The sequence below is a fragment of the Carcharhinus amblyrhynchos genome, chromosome 8, assembly GCF_965287045.1.
Source record: "Carcharhinus amblyrhynchos chromosome 8, sCarAmb.v2.hapA, whole genome shotgun sequence".
Taxonomy (NCBI): Eukaryota; Metazoa; Chordata; class Chondrichthyes; order Carcharhiniformes; family Carcharhinidae; genus Carcharhinus; species Carcharhinus amblyrhynchos.
In genome coordinates this window covers 119,651,168-119,671,604 of record NC_137331.1, presented here as the reverse complement: position 1 = coordinate 119,671,604, position 20,437 = coordinate 119,651,168, and the positions used below count along the sequence as shown (strand labels likewise).

The following is a 20,437-nucleotide window of genomic DNA, read 5'->3' as shown; positions in this document are numbered from 1 at the left end:
ATTGATGTGGTGTACATGGCCTTCCAAAGAAACATTGAAAAATAGAAACATAGAAGATAGGAGCAGGAGGAGACCATTTGGCCCTTCAAGCCTCCTCTGCCATTTAATACGATCATGGATGATCATCCAGCCCAATCTTGCTTTCTCCCAATTACCTTTGATCCCATTCACCCCAAGTGCTATATCCAGCCACCTCTTCAATACAGTCAATACTTCGGCATCAACTACTTCCTGTGGTAATGAATTCCACAGGCTCACGCTCTATGGGTGAAGAAATGTCTCCGTACCTCCGTCCTAAATGGTCTACCCTGAATCCTCAGACTGTGACCCCCGGTTCTGGAGTCCCCCACCATTGGGGAAACCACACCCCCCCCCCCCCCCCCCCCCACCCCCCAAACTGTCTTGTCCTATTAGCAGTGTGTAAGCCTCTGAGATTCCCCCCTCATTCATCTGAACTGCAGCGAAAACAATCCTAACCTTCCTAACCTAGTCAATTTTTCCTCATACATCAGTCCTGCTATCCCTAGAATCAGCCTGGTAAACCTTCCCTGCACTCCCTTAAGAGCAAGAACATCCTTCCTCAGAAAAGGAGACCAAAACTGCACCCAGTACTCTAGATGTGGCCTCACCAAGGCTCTGTATAATTGCAACAACACATCCCTGCTCCTGTACTTGAAACCTTTTACAATGAAGGCCAAGATGCCATTTGCCGCCTTTACTCCCTGCTGCACCTGCATGCTTACCTTCAGTGACTGGTGCACATGGACACCCAGGTCCCTTTGCATATTCCCCTCTCCCAATTTACAGCTATTCAGGTAGTAATCTGCTGCCTTGTTTTTGTTTTCAAAGTAAATAACCTCACATTTATCCAATTTATACTGCATCTGCCATTGATGTGCCCAATCACCCAATCTGTCCACATAATTCTGAAGGATCTCTGCTTCTGCGTTACGGTCCGCCTTGTTGTCCAACAAGGGGCATACACACGATGGGTTGTGCGAGGGCTGCTCTTGGATGTTTCGAGAGTAGCCTAGTGCTTCATGTCATTAGTGTACGCTTAAACTGGACTAGCTGATGGGCAACATGACAGCTCAGTGACTATCACTGTTTGCTGTGCAGAGACATGGATTTGGGCCAGTGTCTGTGGGAGATCACGCATTCTCCCCGTGCTTGCTTGGATTTTCTCCGGGTGCTCCGGTTTCCTCCCACACCCCAAAGATGTGCTCTTAGGCAGATGGGTGTAACAAATTGTCCCTAAGTTAGTCTCCCCTCAATCTGGTTTCCAATGTGGAGTGCCATAAGCGTAGACAAGGGTCATAGGTGGAAGAGGGGACTCATAATGTTGAAATGGCGGTGCAGGCTCTTTGGGCCGAAGGGCCTGTTTCCCGTTCTTTGTTCACCCAACTTGGCATCATCTGCAAACTTTGAGGTGTCACATTTTGTTCCTTCATCCAAATCATTATTTCAACATCATGATTGGCTAACATTTCAAGGGCATGTGATGAAGTGCTGCACAACAGACTTGTGAGCAAAGTTAGAGCTTGTGGAATAAAAGAAGGGACAATAGCAGCCTGGATACAAAATTGACTGACATGAAACACTTGTGGTGAGTGTTTATTTTTCTGACTGGGGTAAGTTTTATAGTGGAGTTCCCCAGGGGTTGACTTTGGGACTGCTCTCCCTGATAATTAATGACCTAGAGACCTTGGTGTGCAGGGCACAAATTCAAAAAGTGCAGATGATATGGGTGGGGAAGTGACAGATGAAGTTTAATTCAAGTGTCTGAAATGATCCATTTTGAGAGGAAGAATGAGACAATTAAGGAACAGAGGAACTGATGTTATATGTGCATGAATCATTGAAGCTGGTAAGACAGGTTGAAAGAACAATTAATAAATTGGCATCCTGGGCCTTATCAATGGAGTACAAAAGCAAAGTAGCTCCTTTAGACCTTTATAAAAACTGGTTCAGTCTAAACTGGAGTATTGCACCCAGTTCTGGGCACCACACTTGAGGAGGCATTAAAAAGGGTGCAGAATGGATTTGCATGAATGATGTTCCAGGGATGAGGAACTTAAGTTATGTAGAAAGATTGGAAAAGTTGGGGCTGTTCCCATTGGAGAGAGAAGGTTGAGAAGAAAATTGATACAAGTATTCAACAACATGAAGGCATTGGACAGAGTAGATAGGGAGAAACCTTTCCCATAGGTGGAAACTTTGGGAGTCAGATGTCGCAGATGGAAGAGAGAACAAGGAAATCTGTAACTGACTTTGTAAGCAAATATCAACGATAACCCACTACCATTGGACCAGCCCAGATGTCACAGATGGAAGGTAATCGGCAAAAAGAGCAATGGTGTAACAGGAAAAACATTTTGCCCAACAAATAGTTAGGTTCTGGAATGTATTGCCACGTAGTGTGTTGGTAGCAAGGCCAATTGAGGCTTTCAAAAGGCAATTGGATAATTATCTGAAAAGGAAAAATGTGCAGGACCATGGGGAAAAGGTATGAAAGCGGCACTGGGAGAACTGATCCTTCAGAGGACCAGCACATGACAGGACAAACAACATTCCTCTATGCTGTAACTGTTCTATAATAATATAACACCTTTCGTGTAGACAGTTTTTCATGGTGCCTCATAAATTTGAAACCGAGCAAAACAAATGTATATTAAGAAGGGTGTCTTATTAAGAAGTGAGGAGGTGGAAAAAATTCCAAATCTTAAAAGTCTTGACGGTGAAAGATTACTAATGATGGGGTATGATGAGTTGAGGATTTACAAAGGAAGGAGTTGGAACAATGATTAATTTGAGTATCACTGAGAAAAAGAGACATGCTGTCAAAACATTTTGTCCCATTTTGTCTTACACTCAACAGTTTGCACAAATACCCAATAGTAAAAAGGGAACAGCAATTTATACTGCATATGGGGAGAGTGCTGATTGGTGGCAACTGGACTCTGATACAGGTATTGGCATGGAGAATGCATCAGGAAACATCTTCTTGTTCATTACCCATGGGATATTCGCCAATCAGTTGACCTACTGTTAAAGCTGCCAAAACACAATTTTGGCAGTAAACTGTTCCCTGTTGTATTCTTTATGGCAATGTCTCTAACAATCAGCGTTCACTTGGAGAGTCAGAGGTTTACAGCATGGAAACAGGCCCTTCAGCTCAACTTGTCCATGCCACCCTTTTGTTTTACCACTGAACTAGCCCCAATTGCCCAGGTTTGGCCCATATCCTTCTATACCCATCCTTACCCATGTAACTGTCTAAATGCTTTTTAAAAGACAAAATTGTACCCGCCTCTACTATTACCTCTGGCAGCTTGTCCCAGACACTAACCACCCTCTGTGTGAAAAAATTACTCCTCTGGACCATTTTGTATCTCTCCTCTCACCTTAAATCTATGGCCTCTAGCTTTAGACTCCCCTACCTTTGGGAAAAGGTATTGATTATCTACCTGATCCATGCCCCTCATTTTATAGATCTCTATAACGTCACCTCTGAACCTTCTACACTCCAGTAAAAAAAAGTCCCAGTCTCTCCAATCTCTCCTTATAACTCAAGCCATCAAGTCCTGGTAGCATCCTAGTAAATATTTTCTGCACTCTTTCTAGTTTAATAATATCCTTTCTATAACAAGGTGACCAGAATTGTACACAGTTTTCCAAGTGTGACCTACCAATGTCTTGCCTGACTTCAACAAGACACCTCAACTCATGTATCCTATGTTCTGGCCAATGAAACCAAGCATGCCAAATGCCTTCTTCACCACTCTGTCCACCTGTGACTCCGTTTGCAAGATAATATTTATCTGTACTCCTTGTCAACTAATCAGCATTCTCTTTTTTTCATGTGATATAAATTGTTGTTCCTTTTTTACTATTGGACATTCCACAAACTTTCCTGTTGAGTGCAAGATTAAAAGATTCAACAATGTCTCTCTCTTTGCAGCAATAATCAAGTTCTGTATGACCAAATGATTAATTTGTTAAGTGGTTGGGAGGAAGTGGCATAGGAGGAAGTCTTTGATTGGATTTGATGTATTATTGTCACATGTATTAGCATACAGTGAAAAGCATTGTTTCTTGTGCGCTATACAGACAAAGCATATTGTAGGGAAGGAAAGGAGAGAGTGTAGAATGTAGTGTTACAGTCATAGCTAGAGTGTAGAGAAAGACCAACTTGGTGCGCCAAATATGTAAGATATTGAATTAAAGCATTGTTAGAGAATTTAAAAAGAGTTAGAATGAAGTTTTAGATGCATAGAACGAGAGTAAAAGATAGAATTAGGAGGTATGCTGGGCACAGCTTGCAAGTAGTTGCCTTGCTCCGGTGCCATGGAGATGGGAAGGGGGTGGTGAGGCGAAGAAGGGATTTGAACAAGCAGGTGACAATTTAGAGGCCTGCATGAGAACATTGGAATAGCTGAATCTGGAAGTGGTATAGGCATGGATGCTAATTGATCACAGACACAGAGGTTATTGTTTTTAAGGTGGTGGAAGTAAGCGATCTGTGATGAAGATGCTGTGGGTTTACAAATTCTGCATGGGGTCAGAGGCTGCTAAGATTGTCAACAATTGGCTTCACCCTGAACCAGTGGCAATGGATGGAGATAAAATCAGGAGCTGAGGATACAGAGTTTATGATGGGTGTGCCACAAACAATGATTCCAATATTCCCATTGTTTAACTGGAGCATTTAGTACATTTTCCAGCCTGGATTTCTGACAAGTAGCTTAATAACAAAGAGACAGTGGTAGGGTCGAGAGAAGCAGTGAATAGTCAGAGCTGGGTTTCATTCCCGTATTTATAGAATCAAATGCCAGATCTTCAGCTGATGTCACTAAAATGTAAGAATGAGTAAGAAGAGGGAGCCAAGGATGGAATCTTGAGGGACTGCTTGTGTCCTGGACTGGCTCATAAATTTAATGGGTGTCATAATTTTCTGGGAGTTGATCCAAAGCTTTTCAGCTGTGGGGAATACACGTTACCGCATTGTTAAGTTGTGTATTAAGAAGTTGACAATTTGTGGCATATGTTATTCTATTTACTACATCGTGGTTTGACAATATGGGGATTATATCTGATAAAATGCTATGCTGACTAACGCAGTTAGTGAAACAAGAGCTAGCTGAGCACTCAAGAATGAGCTTGAAATATGTTAATTTTGTCATATAATGTTCCTGTGAAGTGCATTGGAATATTTTGTTACCTTCAAGGTGCTATGCACATATAACCTGATTGTGATCTGAATGATTAACTACTATACAAATCGTAACCCTGCTTGAGATCATAGGAGTGTCATTTTGGAGTTTAACTGTTCAGAGTTGCATTGTGGAGTCTTGATTGTTTTGGAACTTTTATTTGGCTGTTTTTTTCCAATCTTGGGGATGGTCATGATTCATGTGGCCATGTGCCATGATATGAATTTTCTAAATGGAATTATTGCAATTCACTGAGGCAGCGCATTTTCATTTAGTTAAATGAAAACTGAATTGTAGTGACTCCAGATGTTCAATAAAACATCTGCCTTGCATATTATGTCTTATAGATGAGAACATCTCTTCACCTTGGTTACAAGTTTGTGTAAGAAGTGAGTCAAAATTGATTCAGTGGAAACCACTTCTTTATTCTAACTGATGACAAAAAAACTACTCCAGTTCCATTTAAAAGTTATCTAATAGTGCATAAATGTATGTAAATGTTTCTGTTGTTAATGATGTTCCCTTAGTGTGGCTGATCTAAATTTATTGTTTTGCAGGATGATCATGAGAGTTGTGGCTCCAGCTCAACTAACCGCAGCACCACCACAGAGAGCATAAAAACATTAGCTAAAACTCGTCGCATCCAGCAAGTGACCTCAGCTGACCCTGACTTACCCCCAGGTGAGTGACGAATGAAGGCATGAAAATGAGGCGGGAGGCATTTGAAATTATCCTGTTGGATGCAAATTTAAATAATAGACTTGTAGCCATTTGTAATCTAGAAAATCTTGACAGGAAAAGGGGCAGTGATAATCTTATTGTGATCAAAGCTAACTCTTAGATGCCCTAAAGACAAAAGTTTTCAAATATATTTGTTTGTTGACTGATGCTGTGACAGGTAGGGAGTGTTTATCCAATGTCTGTTGAATGCAATCTTATCTTCCTTTTATCTTGTTTCTATTCCCTTAGTCGGAACTGAATGACGAACTTAATGCACGTTGAATTTTGTCACAGCTGATTGTTGTTCTAACATAGACCTTACCCACTTGCTACTGAAACAATGCACGTGAATCTAAGGGTATAAGATTGCACTCATTTCCAAGCTGCCCCCTGTTGGCTAGATGCTTTATTGCTGTGGCAGTGCATCGTTTCATAACTGCAGTTCGTCAATCATATCTTCATTCAATACTGTTACAGTTTATTTATTAGCCACAAGTAAGGCTTACATTAACACTGCAATGAAGTTACTGTGAAATTCCCCCTGTTGTCGCAGTCTAGCGCCTGTTTGGGTCAATGCACCTAACCAGCATGTCTTTCGGATTGTGGGAGGAAATCGAAGCACCCAGAGGAAACCCATGCAGACACGGGAAGAACATGCAAACTCCACACAGACAGTGACCTAAGCTGGGAATCGAGCCCGGGTTCCGACTGCTGTGAGGCATCAGTGCTAACCACTGTGCCATTGTGCCACCCGTGCTTACAATGCTGCATTCTGACAAACATAATTCATCAATGGACTGGTCACAAATAAGCAGTAATGTGCCAACTCATCTGATAGTTGATATACTTCACTTTATTAGTATGGCCTCCTTGTTTGGACATAAAATTTAAACAAACAAAAATGTATTTGAACGTGAATTAGAAATAGCTAAGTAAATGTTGTAACACGTTTGTTTTCTGTTTCTGAGCAGTATGATCATAAACTGAACTATATAGCTATCAGGCAATATTTATGATTCCTTACATTTATCTATTTTTTCCGATTAGGAGCACATAAATGAAAATGATCTTAGTTGCTGCACATCATAGAATGGTTACAGCATAGAAGGAGGTCACCCAGTTTGTTCTTGCTGTGCTGGATCTCTAACGAAGCAATTTTCCTAGTGCTACTCTTGGTCCTGCCCTTTCTTCCTTTCCAGATAATCCAATTCTCTCTTATGTTCTTATCTATGATTGCCTCAACTGAATGTGCCTCTGCCATATTCATGAGCAGTGCATTCCCGATCCTAACCTGTGAAGAACTTTTCCTTGTGTTGGCATTACTTCTTTTGCCAGTTACCTTAAACGTGTGCCTTTTGGTTCTTGATCCTTCAATTAATGGGAATGGTTTGTCCCTATCAACCCTGTACAAACCTCTCTTGACCCAGTGACATTGAAAGAGCAGTAATATAGTTTCAAATCAAAATGTTGCATGATTTGGAGGGGAACTTACAGATTCTGGCGTTCCAATATGTATTCCACTCTGTTCTTTTGATGGTAAAGTTTGGAAGTGAGCCTGCTGGCAATGGGGTCTGATTGGTACTGGCTTAATCCCCTGGCAACGATGGGTTGCTAATTAGGCTCAAATAAATTCCCACAAGGGAGAAAAATGGTGATGTTGAGATCTTCCCAATCGCGAACAACTTACCCACCCCCTGCTGAGGCTGAACATGTGAATCAGGAGCAGGAGTCAGCCATTTGGCCCTCATGCCTGCTCCAACATTCAATAAGTTCATGGCTGCCCTAATTGTCGCCTATCTCAACATTCCTTTCCCTGTGGGTGGCACAGTAGAAGTGCTTCACAGCACCAAGGACCTGGGTTCAATTACCAGCTTGGGTCACTGTCTGTGTAGAGTTTGCATGTTCTCCCTGTGTCTGTGTGGGTTTCCTCTGGTGCTCCAGTTTCCTCCCACATTCTGCTGGTTAGGCCCATTGACCTGAACAGGCTCTGGACTGTGGCCACTAGGGGAATTTCACAGTAACTCCATTGCAGTGTTAATATAAGCCTTACTTGTGACTAATAAATAAGCTTTTCTATTAATAAATAAACTTTTTGACTCTACAAAGATCTGTCTAACTCAGTCTTAAAAGTATTCATTGATCCTGCCTCCACTATCCTCTGGGAAGAGAATGCTCCAGGCTAATGTCCCTCTGAGAGAAAAAACTCTTCCATTTTTGTCTTAAACAAGAAATCCTTTCTTTTGTTGTGTTCCATAGTTCTAGGCTCTCCCATAAGGGGAAATATCATCTCAACATCCATCCTATCAAGTTCCCTCAGGATCTTAGATATTATTGTAAGATCACTTCCATTCTTTTAAACACTTAGAAACTGCCTCCAGGCAATAGGCTAGGTGGGGGACAGTGAGGCCTCCAGCAAGGCTACTCCCTCTGCACTGATATCCTGACAACTGTGACAGCACTTACTTTTGACATTGTTCCATCTTGAGGCACTCTTGTCTTGGCAACATGCATCTCTCCTGGTAGGGCTGCCAGTCAGACAACACTGCAAGACCTCATATTGGGTGTGCTGATTTCCTGGTCCACTCACTGTCTTTGACTTGACGAGGCTTTAGGCAGGTCATGATCAAGGTCCCATCAAGTCACTTTTTGGATTCCTGATCCAGAATTGAGTCCACAGTCGGGCCCTGAGAATCACTGCTAAATCTGGCTGATTAACTGTTCCTAGTGCAGAGACTAATAAATGTTTCCAGCATGGTTGATTTTTGTTCTTCATTTCCTTCGCTATGTAGCAGCCATTGTTCTAGATCAGGATTGGCGATCTCATAGTGAACTTCTGAAATTTGTTCCAGATCCTTATTATCAGTCTAAAGTTGTAATCCAATGTAGTTCAATCCAGTACTAACCAAGATTTTCCTGATGGGCCACAGCCTTTTGTTGCAGAATCTATTTGCAGTGAGTCGAGATCTGAAGTAATTAGACACTGTTGATTAGGGTAATGGTTCCACACATTTCTCTGTCTGTATCTGAGGGTCTCAATGACCAATTATTAGGCTGTAGATAAACCATAATAATAATCACAATCAAAGTGGGTCCCATTCTTGTGAACTTAGGAATGATTTCTGGTCCTGGCATCACCACAATGGGAAAGGGAAGCATTTCTGCCTTTTCCATAAGTGACTGTGCACAAAGCAATGAGAGGGCACTTTGGAAACATGGCTGCGACATTCTGGTTCTTCAGATAACTTTGCTGAACCAGTTTCAGGAGTGTGGGCTTGAGTGCAGTCGGTGGGTATTTGTGAAATTTGGGTGAGTACTTGTTTGCTGTGATATCTTTTAACTGCTGCTGCATAACCCAGGAAAACTCTGGAAGATGTGGGTGGAAAGTGAAAGTTAATCCGTCCTTATGTTTTGGGAATGTGCAGTGACTTCTCATTCTGATCTGATATTGCTTCACTAGCAGGATCTTCTATCACCACCAACAAACAGATATGGTTCCCAGTCCAGGCCTTGCCTCATAAAGAGCCTGTTTTTCTTAAAGGGTTTCCAAGATCTGGAATTCAGCTGTATAGTTAACAGTTCATTTTTCTGTAATTAATAACAGTTCTTCGTTTGTGCAGTTTCCACACGAGACCATGTTTTGAATTCTTTCCTCATATCTTTCTCCTGTCAGCTGCCGTAATTTTCTTTATTCTGCGATTGTTCTATACATGGCTTTTACTTTGATAATTTTACTAGTTTAGCAGCATGTTCTGCATTTTAAATCTTTTCTTTACAATAAAGCTTCTGGTGGTTTTTCAGTTTTGTTCTTTTTACTTCTCATTCCTCCATTCGAATCTCTGACCTTGGAGCATGGCCCTTACTTTGACAAAAAATATTGCATTTCATGAGAAGTATCGGGCATTATTATCCTGATTTGAAGTTTCCGTCCTTGTTTCTCTGCCAACTCCATAAATCCCTTGTGGTGGCTGAATTTAATTACTGCACATCTGCCATCAGGCCCTGTCAGCACAAGGCTGTCACCATTAGTGTATGTGCTGTTCACGTATTGTACAACTTAAACTGCTTGGCATGTTTCAGACTTTGATAAAGGCTGCTGGTAAATGTTTGTTACAAAACATTAATTCTGAAAGAAAGAAAATCATTGCTTGATGCGTCATATTGTACAAGTATGTTTACAGTTTACACTCATGACACCATGCAGTTCATGATTTTTGGATTTGTCAGACCCAAGTATAGGACGTGACAGCTAGTTTTTTTCCACATATGCCAAGTGCCATAGATTCTGCATTCCTTCTGTACAAGAAGGACGGGTTGCATCTAAACTGGAGGGGCACAAATATTCTGGCTGGGAGGTTTGCTATTGTCACACGGGAGGATTTAAATGAGTTTGGCAGGGGGGGTGGGACCCAAAGCAAAGGTGAAATAGCTGAAGGGGAACAAGAGACTAGGGCCAGTAAGACTCAAATAACAGGCAGGGTGGGATAGCAAATCAGAGAGGGTCTGGTGGACTGAAGTGCATTTGTTTCAATGCGAGAAGTGTGACAGATAAGGCAGATGAACTTAGAGCTTGGATTAGTACTAGAAACTATGATGTAGTTGCCATTACAGAGACTTGGTTAAGGGAAGGACAGGATTGGCAGCTTAACATTCCAGGATATAGATGTTCCAGGTGTGATAGAGGGGGATGTAAAAGGAGTGGGGGAGTTGCACTACTGATTAAGGAGAATATCACAGCTGTACTCCAGGAGGACACCTTGGAGGGCTCATGCAGCAAGGCAATATGGGTAGAGCTCAAGAATAGGTAAGATGTGGTCATAATGTTGGGGGTTTACTACAGGCCACCCTACTGCCAGTGGGAGATTGAGGAACAGATGTGTAGGCAGATTTTGGCAAGGTGTAAAAGTAACAGTGTTGTTGTGGTGGGAGATTTTAATTTCCCCTATATTGACTGGGACTCACAGTGCTAGGGGCATGGATGGGGCAGAGTTTGTAAGGAGCATCCAGGAGGGCTTCCTGGAACAGTATGTAGATAGTCCAACTCGGGAAGGGGCCATACTGGACCTGTATTGGGGAGTGAACCTGGCCAGGTAGTCGCTATTTCAGTAGGGGAGCAGTTCGAGAACAGTGATCACAATTCAGAAAGCTTGAAGGTACTGATGGATAAAAATAAGTGTAGTCCTCAAGTTAAGGTGCTAAATTGGGGGAAGGCTAATTACGACAATATTAGGCGGGAACTGAAGAATGTAGATTGGGGCAGATGTTTGAGGGCAAATCAACATCTGGCATGTGGGAAGCTTTCAAGTGTAAGTTGATTGGGATTCAGGACTGGCACATTCCTGCAAAGATGAAGGATAAGTATGGCAAGTTTTCAGAACCTCAGATAACGAGAGATATCGTGAGCCTAGTCAAAGAGAAAAAATAAGCATTTGTCAAAGCTAGGAGGCTGGGAACACATGAAGCAAGTATGGAATACAAGGAAAGTAGAAAGAAACTTAAGCAACGAGTATGAAGAGCTAAAAGGGGTCATGAAAAAGCATTGGCCAGCAGGATTAAGGAAAATTCCAAGGCTTTTTACACATATATAAAGAGCAAGAGGGTAGCCAGGGAGAGGGTTGGCCCACTCAAGGACAAGGGAGGGAACCTATGTGTGGATCCAGAGGAAATGGGTGAGGTATTAAGTGAGTACTTTGAGTCAGTATTCACCAAAGAGAAGGACTTGGTGGATGATGAGTCTGGGAAAGGATGTGTAGATAGTTTGAGTCATGTTGAGATCAAAAAGGACGAAGCATTAGGGTTCTTGAGAAACATCAAGGTGGACAAGTCCACAGAAATCTTTGTATCCTCATTGGCTACATCGGAGGTCCCAGAGGATTGGAGAATAGCCAATGTTGCTCCTTTGTTTAAGAAGGGTAGCAAGAATAATCCAGGTAATTACAGGCTGGTGAGCCTTGTATCAGTGGTAGGGAAGTTATTGGAGAAGATCCTTCGAGACAGGATTTATTCCCACTTGGAAATAAGTGGACGTATTAGTGAGAGGCAACATGGTTTTGTGAAGGGGAGGTTGAGTCTCACTAATTTGATTGAGTTTTTCGAGGAAGTGATAAAGATGATTGATGAGGGTGGGGCAGTAGATGTTGTCTACATGGATTTCAGTAAGGCCTTTGACAAGGTGCAGAAGGTGAAGTTGCATGGGATCAGAGGTGAGCTGGCAAGGTGGATACAAAACTGGCTCAGTCAAAGAAGACAGAGGCTAGCAGTAGAAGGGTGCATTTCTGAATGGAGGGCTGTGACAAGTGGTGTTCCTCAGGGACCAGTGCTGGGACCTTTGCTGTTTGTAATATATATAAATGATTTTGGAGGAAAATGTAACTAGATTGATTAGTAAATTTACGGATGACACAAAGGTTGGTGGATTTGCAGTTAGTGATGAGGACCATCAGACGTTACAGCAGAATATAGATCATAGAACATAGAACATTACAGCGCAGAACAGGCCCTTCGGCCCACGATGTTGCGCCGACCAGTTAAAAAGCAATGACCCTCTAACCTAAACCAATCCCTTTCCATCCATAAACCTATCCACGGATCTCTTAAACGCCCCCAAACTAGGCGCATTTACAATTGCAGCAGGCAGGGCATTCCAATCCCTCACCACCCTCTGGGTAAAGAACCTACCCCTGACATCCGTCCTATAACTACCACCCCTTAATTTAAAGCTATGCCCCCTCGTGCCAGCTTTCTCCATCCGAGGAAAAAGGCTATCACTGCCCACCCTATCTAAACCTCTAATCATCTTATATGTTTCAATAAGGTCCCCTCTTAGCTGCCTTCTTTGTAACGAAAACAACCTCAAATCCCTCAGTCTCTCCTCATAGGACCTCCCTTCCATACCAGATCAGTTGGAGACTTGGGCAGAGAGATGGCAGTTGGAATTTAATCCAGACAAATGTGGGGTAATGCATTTTGGAAGGTCTAACACAGATAGGAAATGTACAGTAAATGGCAGAATCCTTAGGAGTATAGATAGGCAAAGGGATCTTGGTGTACAGGTACACAGATCACTGAAAGTGGCAGTGCAGGTGGAGAAGGTAGTTCTCTTTCATCAGCCGGGGTATTGAGTTTAAAAATTGGCAAGTCATGTTGACGCTTTATAGAACCTTAGTGAGGCCGCATTTGAAATATAGTGTTCAATTCTGGTCGCCACACTACCAGAAGGATGTGGAGGCTTTGGAGAAGGTACAGAAAAGATTTACCAGGATGTTGCCTGGTATGGAGGGCATTAGCTATGAGGAGAGGTTGGAAAAACTTGGTTTGTTCTCACTGGAGCGACGGAAGTTGAGGGGAGACCTGATAGAATTCTACAAGATTACGAGAGGCATGGACGGAATGATTAGTCAGAAATTTTTTCCCAGGGTGGAAGAGTCAGTACTAGGGGGCATAGGTTTAAGGCGCGAGGGGCGAGTTTTAAAAAAGACGTACGAGGCAGATATTTTACACAGAGTGGTGGGTGCCCAGAACTCGTTGTTGGGGGAGGTAGTGGAAATGGTAGTGACTTTTAAGGGGCATCTTGACATGTACTTGAATGAGATGGAAATAGAGGGATATGGTCCCCGGAAGTGTAGGGGCTTTAGGTTCAGTCAGGCAGCATGGTTGGTGCAGGCTTGGAGGACTGAAGGGCCTGTTCCTGTGCTGTAATTTTCTTTGTTCTTTATTTATAAGCTTTGTGTTTAATGTGACTCAAGTGCAGTCCCTGGCTATAGTCTGAGATCATTGCAGCTTAAACAAAAGCCATTTTGAACTGAAGCCCCATCTATCCTCACAGATAGTTGTTAAATAAAATCCATTGAACTAGTTCAATGAAGAGCGGAGGAGAATTCATTGGTATCCCGGCCAATATTTATCCCTTAACCAGTATCGCTGAAACAGATTAGCTGATGATTATCACACTGCTGTTTGTGGAGCATTGCTGTGTGTAAATTGTTGCTGCGTTTCCTACCTAACAACATTTACAGTGTATATGGTACTTAATAGGCTTTAATGGACTTTGGAATGCCCTGAGGTCAAGAATGGCACTATATAAATGCAAGTTTTCTGCTTTAAGGATTCAGGACATCAGGACTGAGTTGACCTGCAGATTAAGTGTGATTGATGTGCATTTCATTAAGAAGCTGCATGCTGAGGAGTTGTGCAACAGTTGTGGTAGAAACCGATAATTCTTTTTGAATAGAATATATATGAAATGCCAGTTAACCCACAGACCACAATCAGTAAGAATAGATAACAACATCTCCTCCCCGATTATACTCAACACCGGTGCCCCACAAGGCGGTCCTCAGCTTTACTATACTATGCACCGACCATACTATACTCCTTATACAGTTTGGCATGGCTAAACTCCCTTCCAACTCCATTTTTAAGTTTGCTGGTGACACTACTGTTGTGAATCAGAATTCAAACAACAATGAAGTGGAGTATAGGAAAGAGATAAAGAATCTGGTGAAATGGTGCGACAACAATAATCCCTCCCTCAATGTCACTAAAATGAAGGAGATAGTCATCGTCTTCAAGAAAGACAGTGGAGAACATGCCCCAATACATCAATCGTGAAGAAGTGGAAATGGTTGAGAGCTTCAATTTTCTGGGTGTTCAGATCACCAATAATCTGTTCTGGTCCCTCCATGCTACAGTTAAGAAAGCTCACCAACTCTTCTACTTTCAAGTTTATTTATTAGTGTCACAAGAAGACTTACATTAACACTGCAATGAAGTTACTGTGAAGATCCCCTAATCTCCACACTCTGGTGTCTTTTTGGGTACACTGAGGGAGAACTTAGCATGGCTGATGCATTTAACCAGCACATCTTTCGGAGGAAACCGGAGCATCCAGAGGAAACCCTCACAGGCACAAGGAGAACGTGCAGACTCAGTATAGGTAGTGACCCAAGGAGCCTTGGCCTCTGGCACTGAGGCAGCAGTGCTAACCAGTGTGCTATTGTACTGCCTTCTCAGAAGGCTAGGGAATTCAGAACGTCCACGGCTCTCATCAGTTACTACAGATGCACCATAGAAAGCATTTTTTCTGGTTGCATCACAACTTGGTATAGCTCCTGCTCTGACCAAGACTGTAAGAAACTACAAAGTCCTTCATGCAAACCAGCCTCCTGTCCATTGACTTCATCTGCACTTCCTGCTGACTCGGGAAAGCAGCCAGCGTAATCCAGGACCCCAGGCACCCTGGATATGCTCTCTCCCACTTTTTGGGAGCATGTTGGTAGAGTGGTTAGCACTGCTGCCTCTCAGTGCCAGAGACTTGGGTTCAATTCCGGCGTTGGGTGACTGTGGAGTTTGCATGTTCTTCCCTTGTCTGCATGGTTTCCTTGGATTGCAGTTTCCTCCCACAGTCCAAGGATGTGCAGATTAGATGGATTAGCCATGCTAAATTGCCCATTAGTGTCAGGGGGATCAGCGGAATTAATGTATGGGGATATGGGAATAGGGCCTGGGATTGTTGTCGGTGCAGGCTTGATGGGCCGAGTGGGCTCCTGCTGCACTGTAGGAATTCGATGATTCTTCTGTTGGGAGATAGATACAGAAGCCTGAAAACAGGTACCAACTGACTCACGAATAGCTTTCCTACTGTCATTAGACTTTTGAATGGACCTATAGCATATTAAGCTGATTTTTCTCTTCAATCTATTGGTAACTGCAACACTTTTTCTGAACCCTATCCTTTCTTTTTCTTCTGTGTACTTAATGAACATTGTTTTGTCTGTGTAGCATGCAAGAAACAATACTTTTCACTGTATCCCAAAACATGTGACAATAATAAATCAATTCAAAAATAATCTCGCTAGAATATGCTCCTGGTCCCCTTAAGAGGTCCTCTTAATATTAACTTTAACTGTTCTCTTCCTTTTTATATACTTATAAAAGCTCGTACAATCTGTTTTTATATTACTGGCTGGTTTAGGATAGATGCAAGGAGGATATTCCCTGCATGATAGGGGAGTCCAGGACAAGGGGTCACACAATCTGAGGATTTGGGGAAGACCACTTAGGATGGAGATGAGGAGACATTTCTTCATCCAAAGTGTGGTGAGCCTGTGGAATTCATTACCACATGAAGGAGTTGATGCGAAAACATTAAATGTATTCAAGAGACGGCTGGATACAGCACTTGAGGCAAATGGAAGCAAAGGTTATGGGGAGAAAGCAGGATTTGTCAGTTGAGTTGGACAGTCAGCCATGATCGTAATGAATGGGGGAGCAGACACGAGGGGCCAAATGGCCTCCTTCTGCTCCTATCTTCTATGTTACTCTCATATTCCATGCCTTTCCATTTTACCACATTTTTAGTTGCCCCTTAGTCTCTAAAATATTTTATAATCCTCAGATTTGATGTCTTTTGCAATATTGTAAGCCCCTCTTTTAATTTAATACTACCCCTAACTTCCTGAGTGAGCCTTTCTGAATGAATTTTTGTTTTTCTATAAATTGTATTTTTGTTGGACATTTTGAATTGTTTCTTTTAAATGCTTCGCACTGTTCATTTATCTCTCAATATCTTTCAGTCTAGGCAGTTTACCATAGCCAGTCCTACCCTTGTACCAATGTAATTGGCTTTGTTTAAGTTTGAAATTCTTGTTTGTGTTTGGAGTACAACAGAAACATAACATGGAATTCAGTGGTTTCGTGATCACTATATTCCAGTGGATCTTTTACCACAGCATTACGAATTAACCCAGCTTCATTGCAGAATACTAGATCTAAGATAGCTTCATCCCTTGTTGGTTGCAAAATGTATTGGTCCAAGGACAAAACCTTCCCTCACATTCGTCTTCGAGACCACCCTTGCCGATTTGATTGTTCCAGGCTGTATGAAGATTGCTTTTGTTACGAGCTCCAATGATGTTTTGTTTAGTGCCCTGTCCAATGGTATAACTCCTGTTTAGAGGGTGTATAAAATGCTCTGATCATTGTGTCCTGATTCTGGCTATTACTAATTTCCACCCATACTGATGCTACTTTATGATCTTCTGATGTCAAATCCCTTCTCTCTAAAGCCCAATGAAATCCTTTACTTTTATGGCTATACTCCATCCTTCTGTACAATTCTGCAGTATTGTGTACCCTGGAATATTTATTTCCCAACCGTTATCACCTTGTGATCAGGCCTCAGTTATTGTGATTTAGGACAAAATCATTTGTGCTACGTTTATCAATCTCATTGCAGATGCTTCATACATTCAGGTGAAGGATTTCTAATTTCATTTTTTACTACCATATTTGTTGAAGTACAATTCTGTGCCCCTCCCAGTCCAACTCTGCTTGGCTTTACTCAGATTGTTGAACTCTGACGCCTCAACCTTTTCTTCTTCCATCCCACTCTTCAAGAGATTAGTGAGCAAAATTAAAGCTTATGGTATTGGGGGTAATGTATTGACGTGGATAGAGAACTGCTTGGCAGACAGAAAACAGACAGTGGGAGTAAATTGATCCTTTTCAGAGTGGCAGGCAGTGACTAGTGGACTACCACATTGTTCTGTGCTGGGACCCTAGCTATTCACAGTATTAATGCTTTGGATGAAGGAATAGAATGCAATATCTCCAAATTTGCAGACAACACTAAACTGGGTGGCAGTGTGTGCTGTAAAAAGGATGCTAAGAGGCTACAGGGTGACTTCAACAGGCTGGCTGAGTGGGCAAATACTTGGCAAATGAAATATAATGTGGATAAATGTGAGATTATCCACTTTGGTGGCAAAAAGCAGGAAGGAAGATTATTATCTGAATCGTAGCAGTTTAGGAAAAGAGGAAGTACAATGTGACTTGGGTGCCATGGTGGATCAGTTGCTGAAGGTTGACATACAAGTACAGCAGGCAGTGAGGAAAGCTAATGGTATGCTGGCCTTCAAAGCATGAGGATGATGTCTAACTGCAGTTATTCAGGGCTTTGGTGAGGCCATAGAACCATAGAAAATTACAGCTCAGAAACAGGCCTTCTGGCTCTTCTTGTCTGTGTCGAACCATTTTTTGTCTAGTCCCACTGACCTGTACTTGGACCATATCCCTCCACACCCCTCTCATCCATGAACCCGTCCAAGTTTTTTTTAAATGTTAAAAGTGACCCCTCATTTACTACTTTATCCGGCAGCGCATCCCACATCCCACCACTCTCTGCATGAAGAAGCCCCCCCTAATATTCCCTTTAAACTTTTCTCCTTTCACCCTTAACCCTTGCCTTCTGGCTTTTTTTCTCCTCTAGGCTCAGAGGAAAAAGCCTGCTTGCCTTCACTCTATCTATACCCATCAAAATCTTGTACACCTCTATCAAATCTCCCCTCATTCTTCTATGAAGACCTCGCACTTGTCTGCATTAAATTCTATTTTCCATTTTTCAGCCCATTTTTCTAGTTGGTCCAAATCCCTCTGCAAGCTTTGAAAACCTTCCTCACTGTCTACTACACCTCCAATCTCATCAGCAAATTTGCTGAGCTAATTTACCACATTATCATCCAGATCATTGATATAGATGACAAACAACAATGGACCCAACACCGATCCCTGCGGCACACCACTCGTCACAGGCCTCCACTCGGAGAAGCAATCCTCCACAACCACTTTCTGGCTTCTTCCATTGAGCCAGTGTCTAATCCAATTTATTACCTCCACATGTATACCTAGCGACTGAATCTTCCTAACTAACCTCCCATGAGGGATCTTATCAAAGGCCTTGCTGAAATCCACGTAGACAACATCCACCATCTTCCCTTCATGCACTTTCCTGGTAACCTCCTCGAAAAACTCTAATAGATTGGTCAAACATGACTTACCACACACAAAGCCATGTAGACTCTCCCTAATAAGTCCCTGTCTATCCAAATATTTGTAGATCTTACTTCCAATAACTTGCCCACCACCGACGTCAAACTTACTGGCCTGTAATTTCCTGGATTTCTTTTGGAACCTTTTTTAAACAATGGAACAACATGACCCACCCTCCAATCATCCGACACCTCCCCCGTGAATACTGACATTTTGAATATGTCTGCCAAGGCCCCTGCAAGTTCAACAGTAGCCTCCCTCAAGGTCTGTGAGAATACCCTGTCTGGTCCTGGGGATTTATCCACTCTGATTTGCCTCAAGACAGCCAGCACCTCCTCCCCTGTGATCTGTAAAGGTTCCATGACCTCCCTACCTGTTTGCCCTATTTCTGTAGACTCCATGTCCGTTTCCTCAGTAAATACAGATGCAAAAAACCCATTTAGTGTCTCCCCCATCTCTTTTGGTTCCATACATAGTCTACCACTCTGGTCTTCAAGATTTTATCCCTCACTATCCTTTTGCTCCTTACCTACCTATAGAAGTTCTTTGGATTTTCCTTCACTCTGTCTGCCAAAGCAACCTCATGTCTTCTTCTGGCCCTCCTGATTTCCCTCTTAAGTAGCTTCTTGCACTTTATATACTTCTCGAGCATCTGATCTGTTCCTTGTTGCCTGTACATTATATACAACTCTCTCTTTCTCTTAATCAGTGTTACAATCTCCCTTGAGAACCAAGGTTCCTTATTCCTATTTATCTTGCCTTTAATCCTGACAGGAACATACAAACTCTGCACACTCAAAATTCCTCCTTTGAAGGCCTCCCACTTTCCATTTGAACAGCCTGTGCCAATCCACCCTTCCCAGATCTCTTCTCATTTCATCAAATTTGGCCTTTTTCCAGTTCAGAACTTCAACCTGAGGACCAGATCTATCCTTATCCATGATCAGGTTGAAACTAATGGCATTATGATCACTGGATCCAAAGTGTTCCTTCACACTCGCATCCATCACCTGCTGTAACTCATTTCCCAATAGGAGATCCAATATTGCATCCTCTCTAGTTGGCACCTCTATATACTGATGTAGAAAATTCTCCTGAACACATTTCACAAACTCTACCCCGTTTAAATCTTTAACAGAACTTTGTGTTTCTTGCAGCTGTCAGCTATCTCTCCGCCCTTCCTGTTTCTCAGCTTTACCCATAGGGCCTCCGTAGACAAGCTCCCTAATCTATCCTGCCTGAGTATCGCTGTAAAATTTTCCCTGACCAACAATGCCACCCTCCCACCTTTTATCCCTCGGCCTCTATCATGCCTGAAACATTGGAACCCTGGAACGCTGAGCTGCCAGTGCTGCTGCTGCCCCTCCTGTAGCCAAGTTTCACTAATTGCTATAATGTCATATTCCATGTGTCAATCCATGCTTTCAGCTCATCTGTCTTCCCCACAATACTCCTGGCATTGAAGCAGACACACCTCAAAAGATTATTTCCACCACACTCAACCCTTCCATTTGTGATGTTGCTTGAACTAACCTGTCTTTTTAACCCCCGCTCCACTATCTGCACTGGCACTCAGGTTCCCATCCCCCTGCAAATCTAGTTTAAACGCTCCCCAATAACATTAGCAAATCTCCCTGCAAATATATTGGTCCCCTTGTAGTTTAGGTGTAACCTGTCTC

General features: G+C 42.5%; 1 protein-coding gene across 10 annotated transcripts in view; it reads left to right on the top strand.

Annotated features, from left to right (window-relative positions):
- The window catches only part of vps13b (vacuolar protein sorting 13 homolog B), a 942,410-nt gene that overhangs the window by 62,895 nt on the left and 859,078 nt on the right, over window positions 1-20,437 (top strand). For all 10 annotated transcript variants that reach the window (XM_080194714.1, XM_080194711.1, XM_080194717.1 and 7 more), the window contains exon 4: window positions 5,771-5,894. In XM_080194714.1, the coding sequence (XP_080050840.1) occupies window positions 5,771-5,894 (124 nt within the window). The remainder of the gene's footprint in view (window positions 1-5,770; window positions 5,895-20,437) is intronic.